Consider the following 21,913-nt stretch of genomic DNA (forward strand, 5'->3'; position numbering starts at 1 on the left):
ATTGTATTAATATTCGATGGACCTGTGTGCTTTATTGTTGATTTATTTACGGGCTAGAGATCTCGTTTAAAAAAGACACAAATGTGATTATTTAAGGTTGATCTGTTCGGATCAATCGTTTGGTTAGCTCGCCTTTTGTATCCGATTGGTTTGTAAATTGTTTACAAAATTGGCTTATTTTAAGGATCTTTATTGGTTTAAACCCTTTTCTTAAGCAAAAACGGTCAACAATTTCCACTAAATTAATTTTTTTACATGGTAACTACAATGTGGACCTTATCTTGTTTAAACATTTTTCTTAAGCATCCGTTTTGATTTAATTCAATAAGATCAGTTGCAATATTGATAGCTTATACTCGGAAAAATGTAGAAATAATAAAGAAAAACTTAAATCACTTTCACTTCCCGAAAAAATAGCTTACAATACTTAGTAGTACATATAACTATGTACGTATTTTGCCTACGTGCCTAGCTTGGAGTACATATCTTTAATAATTTGCATTCTTGTCATCCGTGTGGCGCAGAGCCATGAATCTTTGATCTGAAAGACATCAAACATCTTGCGATCCTCCTTGAACGGCTTGTAGTACAGGTCGTAGATGATGCGGAGGATACGCTGGATGTTTTCCTTAGTAGTGCCGTTGTGCTCGCGATAGGTGGTGTTCTTGTGCATCTTCGTGTATTCCCCGTCGTCCCACCAAAAAGGAAAGTCATCCTCTATGATAGTCTCCAAGGTAATGGTTATTGGATGGTCCGTGGCATTGGTCAATGTTTCGTTGGCCGCCTTTGAAGGAGAGAGAGACAGCGTTTTGCTTAAGGATTGCATTGGATTTAATATACAATCACTTACTTGAGGTACACTCCAGCGCCAGGACAGTACTGGTTTCTGCTCCTTGGGTGCTGTCGATGGTGATGGCTGCTGCTGAGTAGGTTGGGGCACCTCTGTTGGAACCTCTATCGTCACCGCTGTCGGGACCTCTGTCGTCACCTCTGGCGGTACCTCTGTCGTCACCAGTTCCACGTACTCCATATTCTGATCATCCCCCTGGACGTCGTGCTCGGCCATCGACAGAGCCAGCTCATTGTCCAGATCCTCCATTTGCATCTTGTCGGCATCGGCCTGTTCCTGCTCCTCGATGAGGGCCTGACTCTGCTCCTCGACAAGGGCATGCCCCTGCTGCCGAACGACTGTCAGCGGCTGCTCGTCGATGAAGGCCTGCTGGAGCGCTTCATCCGCGGGTTGATCAATGGCCTCGTACCAGTGCAATTGGCCATTTAATTCGACAGCCTAGAAGATTCAAAAAAGAATTAGTGCTTTCCAGAGATATAAATGCTTCCAGTACTCACTATCAGCTGCTTTTGGCCAATGGTGTCCTGCGTTCGTGCCAACGTTTCATCAGCCTCGGGGCATTCCACAACTATCATATCATCATTTTCCAATTCCTCAAATAACTCATCGTACAGTCGTTCCTTCTTTTTCTGTTTTGCTTTTTTCGTCTTCACTACCACTTTCTTTCCCGTTTCAGCATCAGCCAAATTCGGCACTTCCTGCGGCTCAGACTCCTTATCTGTGTATTCTACATCACTCAAGCCATTGTACCGCACATTCCGCCGCGGCCTCAGAGTGGACTTCCTGTCCGGCACAAAGCTGCTTTGAATTGGCTCCACCTGCTGCCCTTCGTCCGGTTCCGTCTGCTCCTCTTCTTGATGTGAGACCACTTTTCTACTCAAGCCCCTGTGCCTTTGCTCCATATGTCGCCTCAGATTTGGTTCCCTGTTCGAGCTGTAGTCGCACAGCGAGCATGTATGGATGGTCACAATCGGTTTCACCTTCTGCCGTACGTCCGGCTCTGACTCCGACTCCGCATCTTCTTCATGTGAGGACTCTATATCACTCATCCAATTGTGCACTGCATCCACATGACGATCAAGGTTCGCCTGCCTTTTGAAGCTCTGGCTGCACAGCGAGCATTTATAGCTCACAATCGGCTTCGGCTTCCGCCGTTTTTCCAACTCCACCTTCTGCCGTACTTCCAGTTTCACCTTCTGCAGTACTTCCAGCTTCACCTTTTGCAATACTTCCAGCTTCACCTTCTGCCGTACGTCCGGCTCCGCTGCTTCATCATTTGAGGACTCTTTTCCACTCTTGACACTGTGCACTTGCTCCAAATGCCGAGCAAGATTCTGCTTTCTTTTGGAGCTGTAGTTGCACATGGCACATGAATATCGGAATCTCGGCACATTCGGCTCAAACTGTGCAAACGGCACCGTACTAGGTCCTTCGTCTAGCTCCGGCTCCGGCTCCTCTTCTTCGGAAGAGTTTTTTCCACTCAGGCCACTGTGCCGCAGATCCACATGCCGCCTGAGGTTCCCCTTCCTCTCCGAGCTGTAGGTGCACAGCAAGCATTTAAACGCCTTGTCGCCTCTCAATGGATTGTTGTGCACCGTGAGGTGGCGCCTCATGTCATATGGACGATTCGTTGAGTAGGTACATCCCGTCACGTAGCAAACGATAGCGGCGGGCTTAATGGACTTGTACGCCGGTGCCTCGCAACCCGGATGTCGATTGTTGTGGTGCCTTTTTATGTTGGATGCCTTGTCCGAGCTGTACCAGCACAAATGGCACTTGAACGCCCGTGCCTCCAAATCCACCTTCGAGTGACTCGCCTCATGACGCCACCTGTTGTAGGCACGGTCGGTCTCGTAGTTGCAGTTGTCAAAGCAGCACTTAAACTTCCCGTTTTCCGTGTCCTCAGGCCGCAAACTCCTATTATTTTCCATTTAGGAGACGCGAAAAGTTGTTGTGCATTTTCCAAAACAAATATTGCCAACCAGTCTCGATAAGAAATCGAACTTCGTCCACTTTACCCCCTCTTTTTAAACAGTTCAACGATTTGAAAAATATGACGTAAAATATTACTGGTTGTAAATTCTCCATGTAGATCCACAATATTTTTTACCTAAGCTGCGCTAAATGAATTAAATTTTTTATTTTTTCGGTGGAAAATTAAAATTAAAAAAATTGGCCTTCAATGGGTTAATTGTTCTCCGTCAAGGATTGGAAACCATATTCCTCGTTTTGCCATGCCCACATAATTTTATACGATTCATGAATAGTTTTGCTACTTAACTGGCTTATTCTAAATACTTTCTTTTATTGCACTTTGCGTAAAAACAGGATTTAGCGTAAATGGTCAAGCAAATGAAACGTACTAAAACGTAAGAGAAAAATCGTTCCAATTGTTCAATTTCTTTATTCCGTTGAATAATTCTGCCTAACTAAAACCATTAGCTCTGCCCACATAATTTTAGGCCATTAGTGAATAAATTTTCTACCTGATTGACTACTTTTAAGTACTCTCTTTTATTGTATAGTGGATAAAACAAGGTTTAAGCAAAAAAGGCCAACAAAAAATCAGTGGCAACGTAAGTGAGTATGAAATGTCACGTTAACCGGAGTTTGGGCACAGGTATACCCTTTTTCGTTGATATATATGTACATATAAAGAAGCTGTTTTTCCAAACTGATTTTAAACCGTAATTAATAAAGATATTTTAGACATATTCATGCATATGATTATTATCTTGTATTTATATATATCCTTACACCTATTCGTGGTTACTCAATAAAAATCAAGAATAATAATTATTGAATAAAAATAAAGAATAATAATTATAATAATAATTATACAATAAAAATCAAGAATAATAATTATAATAATAATTATACAATAAAAAATAAAATAAAAATTATTGTAGTACTGTTTATAAAATAATGTTTAAACTAAACAAAGTCGACCACTAAATTTTAGTTCTGTTACATCGTAACTACACATTTGCTACATGGCAATTTGACGTTGTCAGCTGTCAAAATTTGACGTTGTCAGCTGTCAAAATTTGACGTTGTCAGCTGTCAAAATTTTACGTTGTCGCTGTCATGTAACCGTTAAGTTACGTCACGTTTTACGTTTTATCCAGCGGTAGCAACATTCTATTTGTATACGTAAATTGTGATACTAAACGGTATCATGTTTCTCCACAGTAGAGCTGGAGAAACATCGATGTTTGCGGACATCGATGTTGTCGATGTTTGGAGAGCAAAACATATATATTTACTTATTTTATATACCGACTAGAAACTATGTACCGTTGTCCCTGCATTTAGGGTCTTATGCTCGGTTTTTGATTCTCTCTACCACATTATATCCACCACTAATTCCCTTTCTCTTATTCAATTACTAATACTCACGTACCTTTCCCGTATTTAGTAATTGTATTTGTACTTGAATTTTGAATGCATGCTTAGTTCTTTTAGTTCTAATTTCCTCGAATATTAGTCTAACAGCTATCATTCCTGCAGCGTTTTTGGCTGAAATGCGCGCGTAACAGCCTTCTGCTGGTGTCAGAAAAACATCGATGTTTGAGAAAAAACATCGATGTCTGCTGTGTACACGCGGGTATTTCAAAAACAAATTTTTTTTTTTTTAAATTTTGCATTTGCTGTTTAAATACAGCTAAAGAGAAAATAAGTTAAGAGTGCCTGAATAATTTGAACATCTCATTGGATTATTATGTGCTGCATTCAACCGCCTCTGCCCACCACTCCTCTTTGTACTATGACCTGGTGCCACAAAGTTCATTATCCTGGCCGCTGTTTACTACACACACATGCGCTTTGCGCAGCATGCAGCCGGCTTTCCGTTTTCATTGAGTTTTCATTAATGGAAATTCTCCCTTGAGCCGCTCCAGTCCCCGCCTCGCCCGACGCTTCGTGACGCGGCTTCGTCTTCGCTGCAATGTTCGTGGGAGTCCTTGCAGTTTTAGCCATTCCGTGCTTTCCGTTCCGTTTTTGGGGCCAGTTGCAAGTCGACAGCTGGCCAAGGCACATGGAAAACTCGTCGAGAGGAAATCGCGGCAGCTTCAAATAAAAACCCACATAGAAGTAAAACCACGACGGGTAGAAATATATTCCCAATTATTAAAGTGAAAAAAACAAACATTATTTTGGCAGGCAACAAGCGGCATATAGAGGGGGGTATAGAAAGTAAAATTCTAATGAAAAATGGGCTTGCCTCAGTCCCTTGCTCTTTAACTCGTGTGTGTGTGTGTGTGTGGGCGTCGCATGCCATTAAAATAATTGCACAAATATATCCGGTTATGTTGCTCCGAAAATGCTGTTTGCTCATGGAGCCAGCGACCCCCGACTGGGGAACAAACAAGCAACCATTCCACAATAAAAAAAAAATATGTTTTAATTGGTTAGCCAACGCCCCCATCCCATCCTTCATAGAGCACCCCCCTCTGACTGTAATTCCGACCCTCCCCTGGGGAGGCACAATGGTGTTAGCCCTTCTAAATTGGCATAAATTCATTTATGGGTCAAACACCCTCTTGAAAGTTACGAAAACCAACAGCACGAAAAAAATCCCCTGCACTCGAGTGTGCCTGTGTGAGTGTGTGTACCTTTGTGTGGACTTCCGGTTGCACTGCACGTAACGGAAATATGCAGCCCCCGCGCCCCCAACTCATTCCGGTTGCTGCTATAACAAATTCCAATTTGTGTAAGGTTATTTGTAGTGAAAGAGAAACGGAATGTTGCCCAAAATATCTCAAAATCTCAAAAATAAGTGAGATATTCTAACAAGCTAAATGAACTAAACGTTAAGAATCATTCAAAACGTCCAAACGTGTAATTAAAGCCAAAACAAAGGAATCATGAAAATCCAATGAAAATATTGAAAAGAGATTTGCAATGCTAATTGTTTATAATTAAAACGAAATGTTTTTCATCTTTTTCGCGCCGCTCCTCGAGGGGCACTCGTAAACAACCAAAGCGAAGAGAAAAGGGGGAATGTTTGACGGAAATTCGAGCGGAACCGAACGTGGTATACTCTTTGCAAGAAGGGGGAGACTTTAATTCCATGCCATTCCAAATATTTGTTAATAAAATGCCTCTCCTAAAATGGTTTTTAGTTCAGGTCCCATTTCTACTCCACTCTCCCTGTAAGCAATTCCAAAACGATCAAACAATCAACAAAATTCTTCAAACATTCCATGCGTTACCCATTCCGTAAATTCTTTAAACAACTCTTCTCATATTTCATTCTATTCTAATCATTCAGAAATCAATGAATTCAGCCATTACTTCATTTCTGTTTTCTTCTAAACATACCCTTGAAATTCCTATTAATTATACGCCCCATCAACCACTTTTCAAGTCCCCTATAAATTGAATATCCCAGCTATTAATACCCCCTTCTGGCAAGAGTATTTCCCAAACAAAAGAATGTAAAAATATGAAAACAAAATCTGATTTCGTGAGAGTTTAAGCAAATGGTATTCGCGCCTCAAAAATCGCTACTCTTCTGTCGATTACAGTTTTTGGCAGGAATCATTTTTCAGAAAACTAAATACAACTGAAAAACGAAAATAATTTTCAACTCACTGTCGCTGTCAACGTCAACGTCGCTGCTTACGTCGCTGCTAACGTCGCTGCTAACGTCGCTGCCAACGGAGGTGCACTGGAGGTTCTACGACAGCAAACCCGTTCAATTGCCGCTCTCAAGAGGAAATCTCAACTCAAGGTGAGTCACAAAGTGGGGGGATGGAGATACAATGATAAGGAGAATCATTATTTGCTTCTTGCCACTTTTTTCATTGTTTGCCCGGTGGCCTTTGACCCGGCCAGGTGGTCGTTCTCCTCCACATCTTGCTGTCGATGACTCTTCAGTGTCGTCCACTTGTCCCAGTTTCTCAATTTCCATGCAGCTCTATCGTTGGATAGGGGTCGATGGGTGGCATGGGAGAGGGGTTTTCAAGAAGGATAAGGAGTGATATTTTTCATCTAATTTGCTGTTTTCTAGAAGTTGAAGGAGTTGCTTGGCACTCGAGAGCTCTTTGATTAGCTCAACGGAAAATAAATGTGAAAAAGAAACAGTTGGAGGACAAGAGAAGCGCATATTTCTGTAGATGCTTATAAATAATTGTAAGTTTATTGCGATACTCTTACAGGAGTGAGCACAATGGTGAGAATAAGCCAAATACCGAAATATCTGAGCAATGTAGGAATGTAATAGATAGGGTAGGGACAAATCAGAGATGATGGAGGGATATCATTCAGAGAATTAGAGGGAATACTAGGAATAAAGAAAGAAATAGATCATTTTATGATAATATGGGATGTATAGAAATGTAAGAGTGTCCTTCGCGTTTAATTTAAACTTCTTGTGTCCATATTAATCATCTAATATCTTGTGTTAAAATGTCTGAAGTCTTGTCTCTACTCTTCAAGTTACAATAGATATAATAACCTCATTGAATAGCCGTCTGGCAGGTGATTGGTGTCTTCGTAAATGCCAAGGTAGGGTCGGACGTGCTCCCAATATTTCAAAAGAATCACTTACTAATTAGCGTTCTCGCGTCTGTCCCGTGGAATTTTGGAATAGAGATTATGTTTGGTTGGTTTTTGAGCAAACATTTTGTATATCCCTTTATTTATGATTCACATTATTTTAACAGTCACATGTACATATGTCTGTAAATCTTCATGACCATCGAACTTTATCCACCTGCACTTTCTTTCAGCTTTCTTCAGAAAGCGTGCTTTTACCTTTCGTGTATTTTCAACAAAATTTAACCGTAAAAACTAGTTAACCTACTTTTTTGATGCAATGGTGTGTGTCTGTGTGAGGGTGCTAGTGTATGCATGTGTGTGTTTGTGTCATGCACACAGTTGCAGTTCAACTGTTGTTAAGCGCCCCTGCTCCCCCCTCGACGTCTGCGTTGCATGCAAATAAATGCAAGAAACACAAATACAAATACGAACACAGGCAAGAAATTTGATTCATTTGCCTTTGCATGTTGCGCCCTCAACGGAAGCGGACACACACACACACATTCAGAAGACGCACACAAAGGACCAAATACATATAACAATCCGCACATAAAGGATTGAGTGCAGGGACAGGGAAACAGCTAAACAGCTAAACAGCTGTTAGGCAAAAACAAAACATCAACACGAAAGGAAGCTTTACTTTGAAGGCCGAAGATTTTGTTACCCTTTAAGGTAGTAGATTGTTTTTTTGCTGAATAAATGATATAGTTATTCGATGTGAATCAGCTTTGGAGACACAGAAAACTTTGCAGGCCAAAAACAGTTCTATACGGCTCCAATAGAAGATCTCCTAACCCCTGAAATGCATTCTCCTAGGCAGTGCCCAACATCGAGAAAGAATCAGCATATCCTTTTGGCAAAGGGCATAATGAAAGGGTTGAAACATGTGGCAAAAAAGTGGTGGCACGAAGAGTGGTGGCGGTGGCATGGCAAAGGGGTGCCTTGGGGTCACCGCCGACCGAGTGCAGTGCCCTCAATTAGAAGGCGCTCAAGGACAGCGGCAAACAGCTGCAACAGCAACGGCAACAGAAAACACCAACAGCAACAACATCTGGTCGCTAAGTTCGCGTTTAATTGCTAGGAACACGGCGTATACGTAATGCCGACCTGCATTTCCATATGAAAATTGGGTGCGTGTGTGTGTGTGTGTGTGGGGGGGCCTTTTCTTACATTGAATTTTGATTTGTATGGTCGCCGTCCTACACTTTGAACTTTTCCCTTTTCTCAAGCAGCTTGCGTTTGGCCTTCTCCTAAACACAGGGGGAGAGATGGCAGGTGGCAGTATGGAGGAGCAGCAGCAGCAGCAGCAGAGAGGGGAGAAATAGTGAAGGGGGCGTGACGCGTCGAGAGGCGGCGCCAAGTAGTTGCCGTTGCCTTGGGTTGCATCCTCTCAGCCTCATCTTCAGACTCAAGTTACTGCCGCAAACAAAAACAAAAACACGAAAAGAACGTAAACAAAGTTGGAAAAATTCTGAAAATCTCTATTGCTTTCGCATTGGGGTCTTCTTTACATACCCTTTTGCCCGATGCAGATTGGGATTGAGTACCATATCATGTTGTACAATAGAGATTTCTTTAGCTTTAAGGAATGAGAAGCATTTGATGCGTGAGGCATAATTTTTGCATAATTTTCCTTTAACTTTCTGCGACTTCTTAGGGCTTTTCAGAGTGGTATAGATCTACGTACTTAATCTTAGTCTTATCTTAATTTAATACTTAAGTTCTTCGACTCTAATTTTTAACCTTTCCTAATGTATCCTTACTTCATTCCACGCATAGAGTACCATAAAAAGCCCATTGCATTTTTGCAACGCTTGGAATGCCGCCTTTAACCCTTTTCTTCTCCCGCTGACCCTCTAACCATCTCTATCTATCTATCTCTCTTTCTCTCTACATTTTGCTCTGCCTATCTCTTTCTGTGTCGAGTGTTGCAATTTGTGCAATGTTTGTCCGGAATCCTCCTGCTTTCAGCTGCTGTTTCTGTTGTTTTTGCTGGCTGTCCTCGACGTTGTCTTTGCCTGCTGCACGAGCCAAGGACACGCATTTTATGTCTGTATTTGTAGCTGTATCTGTGTGTGTGTGTGTGTGTATGTCTGTGCGTTGGGACCAGAGGAGCCACAAGTCGTTGGCGTTGTTGCCCGCAACAAGGACACTCGAGGCATGCATGCCAGATTTATGCCATTCTGCTTCTCCTCCCCATTCACGGCTCCACCTGGGGCCTGCCACTGCATCTGCTTTCAGCTGCCGAGTGCATCAGCATCGGCAGACCCCAAAAGCAGCCCCCAACATCAGCCGGATGTGCGAGACCTTCGCTGGAGGTGAAGCGACAAACCTGAACCTGAAGCTCGACAGGAAATTAGTGCGCGCGAATGGGAGGCTAACGACGTAGTGTCTTCCCTATCCGCCTACGGATATGTCTGGGCTTTAAAGAGTGTACTGGTGGAGAGATTAGGTAATGCCAGATCATTTATTATGCAATATTTGAACAGGAGGGAGTACGAGTATCTGGCCACAATCAGCATCAGTTTTAAAAACTTCTGTGTAAAACCTTACAGACTTCCATACAAATCGGATGGTTTTGTGATATGTATATTACCAAAAGAAAAGATGGATCTGCAAGGGTATCTAAGGCTGCTTCTACCACCAAAAGTTATCTTTCCTTCCTGCTTGTGTGTGCGGTTTTTGGATGTGGCTGCTGGTTTGGTCAGGCGTGAAGGCAACAACCAATGTTCAGTGTCTCCTATCCCACATCCTCTGGCACCGCCCCCCTCTCCTGGTAGTTGTTACTGCAATCTTGACATTTAATTATCTGCTGTTTGTTGCTGCCACAGACACTGCCATGGCTCTTGCAACTGCAACTGAGGCTGTTGCTGTTCTTGTTGTTGTTCTCTGTGTGTCAAGGTTTTGGTTTGTTTTTGGCGGCAGGAAGGAACAGCAGCAGGGACAGAGACTGTGGCAGAGCCTGTGGCAGAGTCAGTGGCAGGGACACAGAAAGAGACTGTGCCAGAGACTGGGAGCAAGCCTGGTCTAAGGGTAAGGTGAACCTGCTGTCAAGGTCTGTCGTCTGTTTGGGAAATTCGAGAAAATTTCCAAGGCGGAAATCATCAATTTTAAATTTGCAAAATTTTCGATGATAGTGACAGACAGACAACGATTTCAATGGGAATCTCAAAGAGGGAAATGGGTTTTAGAGATTGATTTGGATGGGGCAGGGAGTTTGGAGGAATATAACGAGATTATCTCCCAGAGATTGATTGGGAAATTGATAACCAAAGCAAAAGTAATTTACTAATTAATTTCAATACTAATAAGTAGGATATATTTAAGCGGATTATCTACCGGATTCACCATAGTACATAATACTAGATAAAATGTGCTTGAAAATTGTAAAAGACACCATTTATGAATTGCTAATTCCCTGAACTACCTTAACTAACAAAACTAACTAACTAATATGCATATTCTCTCTCTCTCTCTTTTTGTTATTTTCTCCCATCTCAGTTGTCGAAATGGAGCGATGCGAAAACCGGCGAAGAAGGCGAAGGTAAGCAAAACTTGCCAAATCCCTCGTACAAAATTCGCATTACGTATGCGCCACGTACGCGGCAGTTGCACGAAGACAATGTCTTTCCTTGCTGGATTACTTATGCCTTGAATAGCCAAATATCCCATAAATGGGTCAAACAAACTTGGGGGGAATTTTTTAGACTTAAGTTGAACAAATGGCAAGTCCTAAATATCTGTTTAGAGCGGATTTTCATCAATTTTTATGGGAGAAAGAACATTGAACGTTGAATTATGGAAATGGGGATAATAAGATGGAAAATAGTGGCACATATTTTTAAGGAGGTAAAGAAGATAAACCTTATAGCCCCAACCTTGTTAGGTGGGAGTCATATGGCTTTCAAGGATTAATACTGAAGTGTGGGTAAAACTTATCGTTTTGACTCGTTTTCAGACCAGTCCTTAGCCCATTAAACGAGCTCATCATTAAGTCAGCTAGTGACAATGGCAAATGAATATTAAATGTACTCCTAACCAGGACAAATCGCAGCTGTTTGAGGTTTGATGTTGGCTAATACGAGTACTCGTACTCGGTTTTCAGGTCAATCAATAGCATTTCGATGGTTCAAGCAGGTGATTAGTATGCCAGCCGTGAAACGAGCAAAATGTCTATGTGTATGTGAGTTAGGGTTGGGTGCAAAATGGCGGCATAGCCGTCGCCATTTTCGCTGTGGTTTCCTGTGCACACGACCTACGACAACCCAAAACGGAATTGTCCTAGGTTAGGTCCTGCGCAGACTCACACCACAGGAGGCACCCATGCGCGCATACATGTATTTTGTATCTGTGTGTCAGACACACATGTATTTAATATCTATGTGTGTGTTCGTGTGTGTGTTGTAGGTGCAATCAATGAAAGTTCAACGCACGTGAAACGAAGGCAACGAAGAAGGCAACCACTTTGCCTTGTCCGAAAGTTCTTTTCTGTGGAAAAGACAGAACATTTCAAAGTTAATTTAAAAATGTATGGGTTTAACCAAGTTGCTGAATAATGAATGTATCCTTGTATGGCGCTTCTATTGGAGATGGCGTGCAAACACACATATTTATTTAGCTTAGTTTTAGTTATGACTGAAATTCTAATTATTTTCAACGGATTCAACAGTTAATCATTCCGTATATATACACAACATATCACTTCGTAATAATCTACAGTCTTTATCCTTAAGTATCCTTAAGCTTCTTCTGTAAGCATTTATTTCTAAATTTCGTTTTTCATCACACTCAAAGCGTACTTCTTTTAGCCTGTTTAACCATTCTCTACCCACAAGCTATAACTTTCCCCAATATCCAAAAATATTTCAAAAATGTTTGAACAAATCCTACACGCCACCCACCCGCACCACCAAAACACTGCCAATGCCAAGTCTAGGGCTCTGCAAACAACGTTGCATATTTTATGGCGCATGTGGGTGTGGATGCGAATAAGGTTGGGGGGTTTGAAGGAGCACCCAGGCATGGGGAAAAATATGTTTGGGGCGCAGTGGGCGCTGGGTGCTGAGGGTAGTGGGGGTTACTTTGGGGTGTTGATGTGTGTTAGGCTACCGATGCAGCCAATGTCATTTGAAATTAAATGCCAAAAACTGACAACATCAGCGAACCTCACACAACACCCACACACCCACACACGCACACACACATACGCAGACAGGCAGCTTTTGTCACTGTCTGTGTCTGTGTGTGTGTGTGTGTCAGTGTGCGTGCATTGCTTTTAAATATGCAAGCAATAATTGACCCAGATTTCTCTTGCCACCCTCTAAAGGAACCCCCCACATCGCGTATACGCCGCGTGTTTGTGTTTGCTTTTGCGCTTTCACTTTTTTCTTTTTGCTCTTTGTATACCCTTTGTAGGGGAATGATGATTTTAAGGAGATGTTTGCAATGCAGAGTAAGCAGAATAACAAGACGGGTTAAGCCAGAGGTGGGCTCTGAGCCGTCACTGTTACTGCGGCAAGGGCCGCGGCTCTACTAATATACCCGCTGTTCCCAAAAGGATTTAGGCTAATTTATTTATTGATTTTCTCTCAAGGAATTATAGTTTATCTCTATAGTTTTCAAAATAGTCGTGCCATGACAATGTAGCAATGCATCTGTAAGGGTATCCAGCATTTCGACCGAACATTTGCGAGTTTTTCCGGCGTTTTTGTCTTTTCATTGTTTTCCTTTTGCGTTTGCATTTTACGCTTGGATATTATGATTTCATTTGCGGCTCAGCAAAGGCTATCGAAAATCAGTGCAAATAAGTGTTAATGGCAATTTGATGATTTCCATGGAGTTCTGCCGGGCGTGTGGCCTTGAACAGAGTCTGTCTGCCTGTGTGGAGTGGGGTGGGGTCGGGTCGGGTGTGGTTGTTCAAGGCCGTACGGGTACTGTGTTAACTCGATTATCTCTGCCAGACATCTCTGCAGAGTGTGGAGGGAGGTGTGCGGCCTGCAGTGGTACTCATGAAATGTAATTCTGTTTACCCACAGAGGACGGAAAAAAGCTACACTTTGTGAGCCCCGCACGAAGGAAATCGGTTCTGGCGCCCATCCTTAATAAGATCAAGAATGGAGCGGATGCCTCGGAGAATGCCGACAAGAAATTGGGCAGCGAGAGCAGTGGCAGTGGCCACATAGCAGTCCAGATCGAGCCGGCCAGGCGTGTCAAGGTGGGTCCAACTGTCTGATCGCTGAAGGCAGCTCCAAATACCTTTCTGTATCCCCACAGCGTCACAGCATCCACGGCATGATGGAGGAGGAGAACACCATCCGACCGCATCAGGAGATCCGACAGCTCACTCTTGAGGAGAAGAAGTTCCTGCTGGCCGTGGAGCGCGGTGACATGGCCGGCACTCGAAGGATGCTGCAGAAGGCACAGGACACGGACTACATCAATGTGAACTGTGTGGATCCGCTGGGACGCACCGCCCTGCTGATGGCCATCGACAACGAGAACCTGGAGATGGTGGAGCTGCTGATCAACTACAATGTGGACACGAAGGATGCCCTGCTGCACTCCATCTCTGAGGAGTTTGTGGAGGCTGTGGAGGTGCTGCTGGACCACGAGAATGTCACCTTCCACAACGAAGGGAATCATGTGAGTGGATTCGACTCGTACCTTATTTTTCGCCTAAATTCACTGAATATACTATTCCCTTTAGAGCTGGGAGTCTGCCTCGGAGGACACTTCCACATTTACTCCGGACATCACGCCGCTTATACTGGCTGCCCATCGGGACAATTACGAGATAATCAAGATTCTCCTGGATCGTGGCGCCGTCCTGCCCATGCCCCATGACGTGCGCTGTGGCTGCGATGAGTGCGTCCAATCACGGCAAGAGGACTCTCTTAGGCACTCGCGATCGCGCATCAATGCGTACAGGGCCCTGGCCAGTCCCAGCCTCATAGCACTCTCATCCAAGGATCCTATACTCACGGCCTTCGAGCTGTCCTGGGAGCTGCGGCGTCTCAGTTTCCTCGAGCACGAATTTAAGGTGATTATTGGGTTTCTCCAAGGCTAGGATATAACGATTCTTGATGTATTCCCTGCAGAATGAATACCAGGAACTGCGTAAGCAGTGCCAGGACTTTGCCACTGCCCTGCTGGACCACACCCGCACCTCCCACGAGCTGGAGATACTGCTTAACCACGATCCCACCGGTCCGATCTACGAACATGGTGAACGGATGCATTTAAATCGCCTCAAGTTGGCCATCAAACTGCGGCAAAAGAAGGTTAGTGAGGCTATACCCCTTTCTCATCTGGGATAATAATCGAATGCTCTGCTTCTCCCTACCAGTTTGTGGCCCACTCGAATGTGCAGCAGCTGCTGGCGAGCATTTGGTACGAGGGTCTGCCCGGATTCAGGCGGAAGAACATGGCACTGCAGGCCGTGGATATCATTCGCATTGGGATTATGTTCCCCATATTCTCGCTGGCCTACATCCTGGCCCCTTACTCCGGCATTGGCCAGACCATGCGGAAGCCCTTCATCAAGTTCATCTGCCACAGCGCCTCCTACTTCACCTTTCTCTGTGAGTACTCGTTAAGCGCCGCTCCGCTCCCCTCCCGAAACTCTCAGCAACCAATCCTCCACTTACGATACCATTCCACCTATGCAGTTCTATTGATGCTGGCCTCCCAGCGCATTGAGACCTTCATTGGGGGCTGGTTCTTTGCCGACGACTCGAACATTCTGAACAAGGTGGAGGAGGTGCCCACCAAGCGGGGCGCCAAGCCCACCTTCATCGAGTGGCTCATCCTGTCGTGGGTGAGTGGCCTTATCTGGAGCGAGGTCAAGCAGCTCTGGGACGTGGGTCTGCAGGAGTATCTCAACGATATGTGGAATGTGATCGATTTTGTTACGAATTCCCTGTATGTGGCTACTGTTGCTCTGAGAGTGGTGTCCTTCTTTCAGGTGAGGAATTCTCCATACCAGTCACATTCGATTTAGTTATGAAGAAAACCCTTATGTCGCTTTTAGGTGCAAAAGGAGATGATCTACAATTCCCATGCCACCGATCTGCCGCGCGAACGTTGGGATGCCTGGGACCCGATGCTCATATCGGAGGGCCTGTTCAGTGCGGCGAACATTTTTAGTAGCCTCAAACTGGTATACATCTTCTCGGTGAATCCACATTTGGGGCCACTGCAAGTGTCGCTGTCACGCATGGTAATGGACATCATGAAGTTCTTCTTTCTATATGTCCTGGTGCTGTTTGCCTTTGGCAGTGGTCTTAATCAGCTACTATGGTGGGTACACCGTATCGTCATCCACCAATCCCCATCTATCATCTATCGATTCTTCCAGGTACTATGCGGATCTGGAAAAGAAACGCTGTCCGGAGGTCTCTCCAAGCAGTGTGCTGCTCAATATGAATGGCACCAATGATCCCAATGCCTGTATTGTATGGCGTAGGTTCTCCAAGTGAGTGCCTCATCATCTCCCTAAGAAGATGTTCGTATAAAGATGAGCATCACTCTTTACTTTCAGTTTATTTGAGACCACACAAACCCTCTTCTGGGCTGTGTTTGGTCTGATCGATTTGGACAGCTTCGAGCTGGACGGCATCAAGATCTTTACACGGTTTTGGGGCATGCTGATGTTCGGCACCTACTCGGTGATCAATATTGTTGTGCTGCTCAACCTGCTCATAGCCATGATGAATCATTCGTATCAGCTGATTTCGGTGGGTAGCTCGAAAAGAGTCCCCAGAGATGGCTATTCGGATAACTGAAGTTTTCTTTTGCTTATTGCAGGAACGTGCCGATGTGGAGTGGAAGTTTGCTCGGTCTAAGCTCTGGATTAGCTACTTCGAGGAGGGTGGGACATGTCCACCTCCGTTTAATATTATACCCACTCCAAAGTCCATCTGGTATGCGTGCAAGTGGATGCGACGGGTCTTCTGCAGTGGTTCATCGGCGGCTCGTAGGGAACATCTGAAAACCATAAGGGTTGGTGGCTTACACATGGAAGCGTCTGAGTTAATTTGTCTGATCTATCCTTAAATCCCCTCCAGCGCAAGGCTCAACAGGCCAGCGATCGCGATTTTAAGTACCAGCAGATCATGCGGAACCTGGTGCGTCGCTATGTGACGGTGGAGCAGAGGAAGGCCGAGTCCCAAGGCGTCACCGAGGACGATGTGAACGAGATAAAACAGGATATATCCGCCTTCCGCTGTGAGCTGGTCGAGATACTGAAGAACAGTGGCATGGACACGAATGTGACGGCCGGACAAGGTGGTGGTAAGCCCAAGAAGCTGACTATGAGGATATCACGTCTTTCTCTAAGAGTTCCCTGCTATATTTTCATATTCTGCACCAGGAGGCGGTGGCAAAAAGAATCGTCAGAAGGAGCGCCGCCTGATGAAGGGCTTCAATATCGCACCACCGGGCTCAACGGGGTCCTTGGCACCCGTGGCTGAGTTTTCCACATCGCTGGACAACTATGACAATCAGCACGAGATTCTCAGCTCAACCATTTCCACTCTCTTCACGCCCAACTTTATGCACAAGCGACAGCAGAGCCAGCAGGCGGGATGTGGGGGCTCCGAGTCCCCGACATCGCCCACACAGGGAACGGCTGCGGTGACGCCCAATGGCCCTGTCACCAAGTACAATAAGTCCGCATTGAAGCCGTACAACAAGCGCATAGCCGGACACAAGAAGCGATGGGGTATTGGGAACCTTATCTTCGATATTAGAGCAGTTCATTAATGGCCGAAATGTTTTTCCAGGAACCCTCATAGAAGCCGCCAAGGTGGGCAACGTGAGCAAGATGCTGGGACGCTCCAAGTCGGAGGATTCTGTGTGCAATAACTCAAACAATACCACACCAGTGCATGGCCAGTTGCGGGTCACATATGCCCAGAACTCACCTCAGCATGGCTACGGCTACCATGGAGAGTCCACTCCGCCAGCGGCAGCAGCCACGCCTACACCAACACCCGCTGCCTCGATCAATCCAACACCCACGCACGTGGGAGTGGGCTCACACTTCTTTCACACAACCAGCGGTGGGTGAACCTTTAGATCGCAAGCATACCCCTCCCTCGCTACATGTTTCTCCTACAGGTCTAACTGCCATTGCTGCGCTGAAGCGCAAGCGCAAAAAGTTCTCCTCCAGCAAGAACATTTGTCCGGTCACAGAATCGGTGGCAGCTGCCACGGCCGCTGCAGAGCTATTGAACGATAAGGTTTGTATTTGCCTATGGATCCTAGAAGCCCATAATTGATGGGCTTTTCTTTGCCAGACCCTTAAGCGTGTGTCCAGCTATCCGGCAGCCACTGCCGAGGGCGGAGTACAGCACAAGGATCCCGCCCAATTGGTGAAACCGCGTCGACACGAGCAGACCCAGAGCCAGCATGATTCGGTGGAGACGTCCACGTTCACGCTGTCCATTGATCCATCCAATACGTCGGTCAACTCAAGGGAGCCCCTGATCAGCACCAGCTGCGTCTCGACCATGGGAGCCGTGGGCTGAGGGAACGCGTGGGGGCATTCTCAGCGAATTGGGACGATGATTGTCAGAGATACCAAAGATATAGCAGCTAACTACTTAGATGGCGCACCTGATGCAGATACCTAGAAGCAGAAGCAGAGATGATATGAAGACATAAACAGTCTGGCGCTAAACTAACCAAAACTTAAACCAACACAGCCTAGATCTTAAAATACCTCACACCACGGATATAGCATAGATATCACTTACCAAATATCAAATAAGAAAACTCTATAGAAAACTCGATTAGTTAGCCAACCCTGGGTTTCAGGACTGCCACCACATCCCTGCAGCTTACTAACTACTCAGTAACTCTGTAACTGTTCACCAAACCAACAATACCTTTCATAGAGCACCATTTACCGTCATCAGAAGTTCAAAGTATCCTCTTACTCAACACGTTTTCTCAGTGCTGGCATTGTCAGAGATTATCCAACCCTAAACCTAAATCATCACCTGAGACTCTACTACTATCTCTCTAGCACCCACACATATCATACGATCGCTTTATAGAGAAACCTTTACAAGAAAAGAAAGCCACTCGAGGTCCTGATAGAAATCGAGTTGGAAACAAAGATCCGAAAAAGCCCTTTACCAAATACCGAATACAAATACGAAATACGGATTAAACTAAAACTAAAACTATCCCATATCGATGTTGAACGTTGCCTTAGCATGAAACATATTTTTTATACACATAAGTTTTGGATGAACATTGAATTACCGTATTGTACTCGGAACTGAAGGGAAGCGCGCTGTGTATTTGTTGATTTGAGAGAATGGATTTGAAGCCAAGGATTTGTTGTTCAAGCAAGCAAGCAGTAGAAGTAAATAAATCAAGATACCACAAATTTTATACACCGATTTTAACCAACAACACAGCAAACAATAATCGATATTGCAGTACTACTAAAGTGTATGCATTTTATGGATACGAGATACATTCAAGTGTATCCATATCCATAATCTTCACACACAAAACGATTTTAGCATAGCATACAAATATATAATATACATATACCTAAACTATACCTATATATAGATTACAGATATGAAACCAAATACGAATAATCAAAATTTTTAGATGATTTTTTGCGTTCAAGTAGACAAACACCCACACACGAACAGTACATACATACTATATATGGAATATCAACGAAAACAATAACGAATAATGTCGTATAAAATTTTATATCATTCGATGCAATGAATCAACAGATATATGTACATACATCTAGTAATATAGCAATGCAATGCATCCGAGTACATACATATCTCTGTTGCCTCAAACGAACAAATGCAGGAAGCCGAACCGAATACGAAACAAATGTTAGAATAAATACAAATAATATTGTTATTTGCACGGACAAAATAAAAATAATACGAAATATCTAAACGAAAATAAAAGAAAATACTAAATCTTATCCTTTTTTACGGTTGGTGGAGTTAATTCCTTAGTATGAAAAGTATTTTTCAGGAATAAAAATTGCTTAGAAATCCACTTTATTCTTAGATATGTATTTCAATCAAAATTGCCCGCCTCTGCTTTATATCTCGTTCGATTGAGCCATAACCTTTACTTTTTGGAAAGTTCCCTAAACAAAGTTTCTTTTAAATTGTGAATCGCTGAGATAATGCTTCCAATTCTTTCAAATCAGTTTCTGTACGATAATACGATGTTAAAATCTGATCAGAGATATGTCGTTATCCCCTCGAACTGGCTTTTGATCGCTCTGGCTATTATAGTCTCATCGGGACGGACAGTCAGACATGTCTCGATCGACTCGGCTATTGATGCTGATCAAGAAGATATATGTATACTTTGTGGGGTCGGAAACTTATCGCAAAAATCTATACTCATTTTGAGTATCGGGTATAAAAATCGTGTAGTATTGAAAAGTATGGGATCCTACCTTTATATTGTTTTTGCCTATACTTAAAGTACTCTTACCAAAGTAACGTGGGAAATTATGGGGACCCAGAAGTTTAATAGATCAGATACTGATGGAACTTGTAGTGGATGTATCCTAAATGCCGTCGACATATTTAGGGTAGGGCTAGTGTCACAGCGTCACGAGTGGAGACTCCTCCGACTCCGCTCAAACTCCAGATTCAACATCAGAATCAAGGAATAGAAACTCTTCTTTCATTGGCTGTAAGATTTCTCAGACACAATTAGGAAGATTAAGGCATGGGCATCTCTGAGATTCAGTTTATCTGTTTATCCAAGTGTGATTTCTTCCCAAATCAAGGTGAAAGTCAAACCCCACTTCCGGTCATTAACAACACAAGCTGCATGTTTATTATTTGTATATCGCATTTATTTTAAATGTTTCATATATATATATATTTGCAAATAAATTTTATATATATATTCATATATATATACATACATATATGTATATGTATATAGATTTTTTTGTTTCATTTATTTTTGTTGCTGTTGTTGTTGTTGTAATGTTGCGTTGTCGTCCCGTCATTTATATGAGATAAACAAATAAATCGACACATAGGTATATAATTAGAAATATTTTTTCGGCATTCTCTCCGTGTTTCCGCGTTTGTCCCTCATTGTTCATTCTTTTTTTTTTATTTATGTAAAAAACAAAATAATATACATGTATATTGTTGTATTTTTCGTTCATACACACATATATAATATATATTGTAACCATTTACCGTTGTAAACATAGAAACATACATAATTTCCATTTATTTATCATTTGATTCCGATTTAAGTTTATTTATTTATATATATATATATATGTATATCTGGTGTTTTTTTTTTAACTTGCATCAAGCAAATTTGTATTTTTTACATGAACAAACATTTGTTTTTGTTTTTGTTTTATTTTTTTTGGGATTTTTGTTTGTGATTTTTTGTAGATAAGATTCCGTTTTTGTATAATTCACATTAAATGCTATGGAAAGAAACAATTACATTTATTTTAATTTATTTAATTAGAAAAATAATAATAATTGGAATATAAATCACTTTGCGTTGCATTAATTAGGCTATAAATTTCATATATATTCATATATACTAAATAATTTTTCGTTTTCATTTTCCTCTCGTTTTCCCCATCATCATATACTATACTATACATACATACAATACATATATGTATATGTATATATATTTAAATGTTTTTGTGTAAAAAATATATGTATATTTATTTATGTATATGTATATATTTATATAGATTTTGAAGACCTTTTTGCCCAGTTGGGACTGCCATAGCTGTGGACAAGCCTACAAAACCAATTTTGGATTCAATTTGTTTAGTCGGTTGTGAAAAATGCAACAATTAGCCACGATATAGCAGCCCCAACTGGGCATCTGCCTTGGTTCTCCCTCTTTCCTCCTCTTGTGGTTGTCCTTTGAATATGTATTAAATGTTTATCGTAATAAATTGTGTAATAATTCGTATAAAAAGGTTGTTGGTTTGTGAGAATGAAAAGAAGCGTCTGCCGTTTACATATACATTTATATATCTATGCAAGTGTGTATATATATATATATGCATATATTTTGGGGAAACAATTGTACAGCACGGAAATACTTGTTTGCTGGTAGTCTAATAAATTCATATATTTCGTTTTTAAATCGTTTTGCATTTGCTCTACTATCTTTGCGGCCCCCTATACCACCTTCATTGGAATATTCAGTTTCTTTTCTAGTTGGATGTAGCCTGATACATATATTATTTACAATCCTATGGTGTGTCTGACTTGGTTTCAAAATTCGGATGTGGTTCAAGAATGTATAAGTATTTCTGAGCGCTGGGGCACGCCACCAAATGCTAGTTTTACACGTCGCCGAGCAAATGCAAATATAGCAAATGTCTTGCCAAAGCTGCCTGCATACGCTCAAAAAATGAACAGTTTGAGAAGCATTTCAGAACAGGTTTGACAAGTACTCGTGAGCCTTACAGAGGGGGGTTTACAAAGTTCTTTATATAGCACATATGGA

At 42.8% G+C, this 21,913-nt stretch overlaps 2 protein-coding genes across 2 annotated transcripts; one reads left to right on the forward strand and one right to left on the reverse strand.

Annotated features, from left to right (window-relative positions):
• Window positions 1-58: 58 nt before the first annotated feature.
• On the reverse strand, window positions 59-2,820 carry LOC6588882 (RE1-silencing transcription factor). Its single transcript, XM_002015299.2, has 3 exons — window positions 1,348-2,820; window positions 851-1,288; window positions 59-784 (listed from the first exon to the last, which is right to left on the reverse strand). Exons 1-3 carry the CDS (start codon window positions 2,779-2,781, stop codon window positions 461-463), a joined length of 2,196 nt encoding a protein of 731 aa, XP_002015335.1. The 5' UTR covers window positions 2,782-2,820; the 3' UTR covers window positions 59-460.
• A 3,724-nt stretch (window positions 2,821-6,544) lies between these two features.
• LOC6588881 (transient receptor potential-gamma protein) lies at window positions 6,545-18,932 on the forward strand. Its single transcript, XM_026988646.1, has 16 exons — window positions 6,545-6,584; window positions 13,429-13,607; window positions 13,667-14,035; window positions 14,100-14,432; window positions 14,491-14,673; window positions 14,739-14,973; window positions 15,061-15,356; window positions 15,423-15,691; window positions 15,750-15,866; window positions 15,933-16,128; window positions 16,199-16,393; window positions 16,459-16,684; window positions 16,764-17,114; window positions 17,176-17,454; window positions 17,513-17,634; window positions 17,692-18,932. The coding sequence occupies exons 3-16, from the start codon at window positions 13,685-13,687 to the stop codon at window positions 17,920-17,922; spliced, it is 3,384 nt and encodes a 1,127-aa protein (XP_026844447.1). The 5' UTR covers window positions 6,545-6,584; window positions 13,429-13,607; window positions 13,667-13,684; the 3' UTR covers window positions 17,923-18,932.
• Window positions 18,933-21,913: the final 2,981 nt, after the last annotated feature.

The sequence above is a fragment of the Drosophila persimilis genome, unplaced genomic scaffold (genome assembly GCF_003286085.1).
Source record: "Drosophila persimilis strain 14011-0111.01,24,50 unplaced genomic scaffold, DperRS2 tig00000191-arrow-pilon, whole genome shotgun sequence".
NCBI lineage: Eukaryota > Metazoa > Arthropoda > Insecta > Diptera > Drosophilidae > Drosophila > Drosophila persimilis.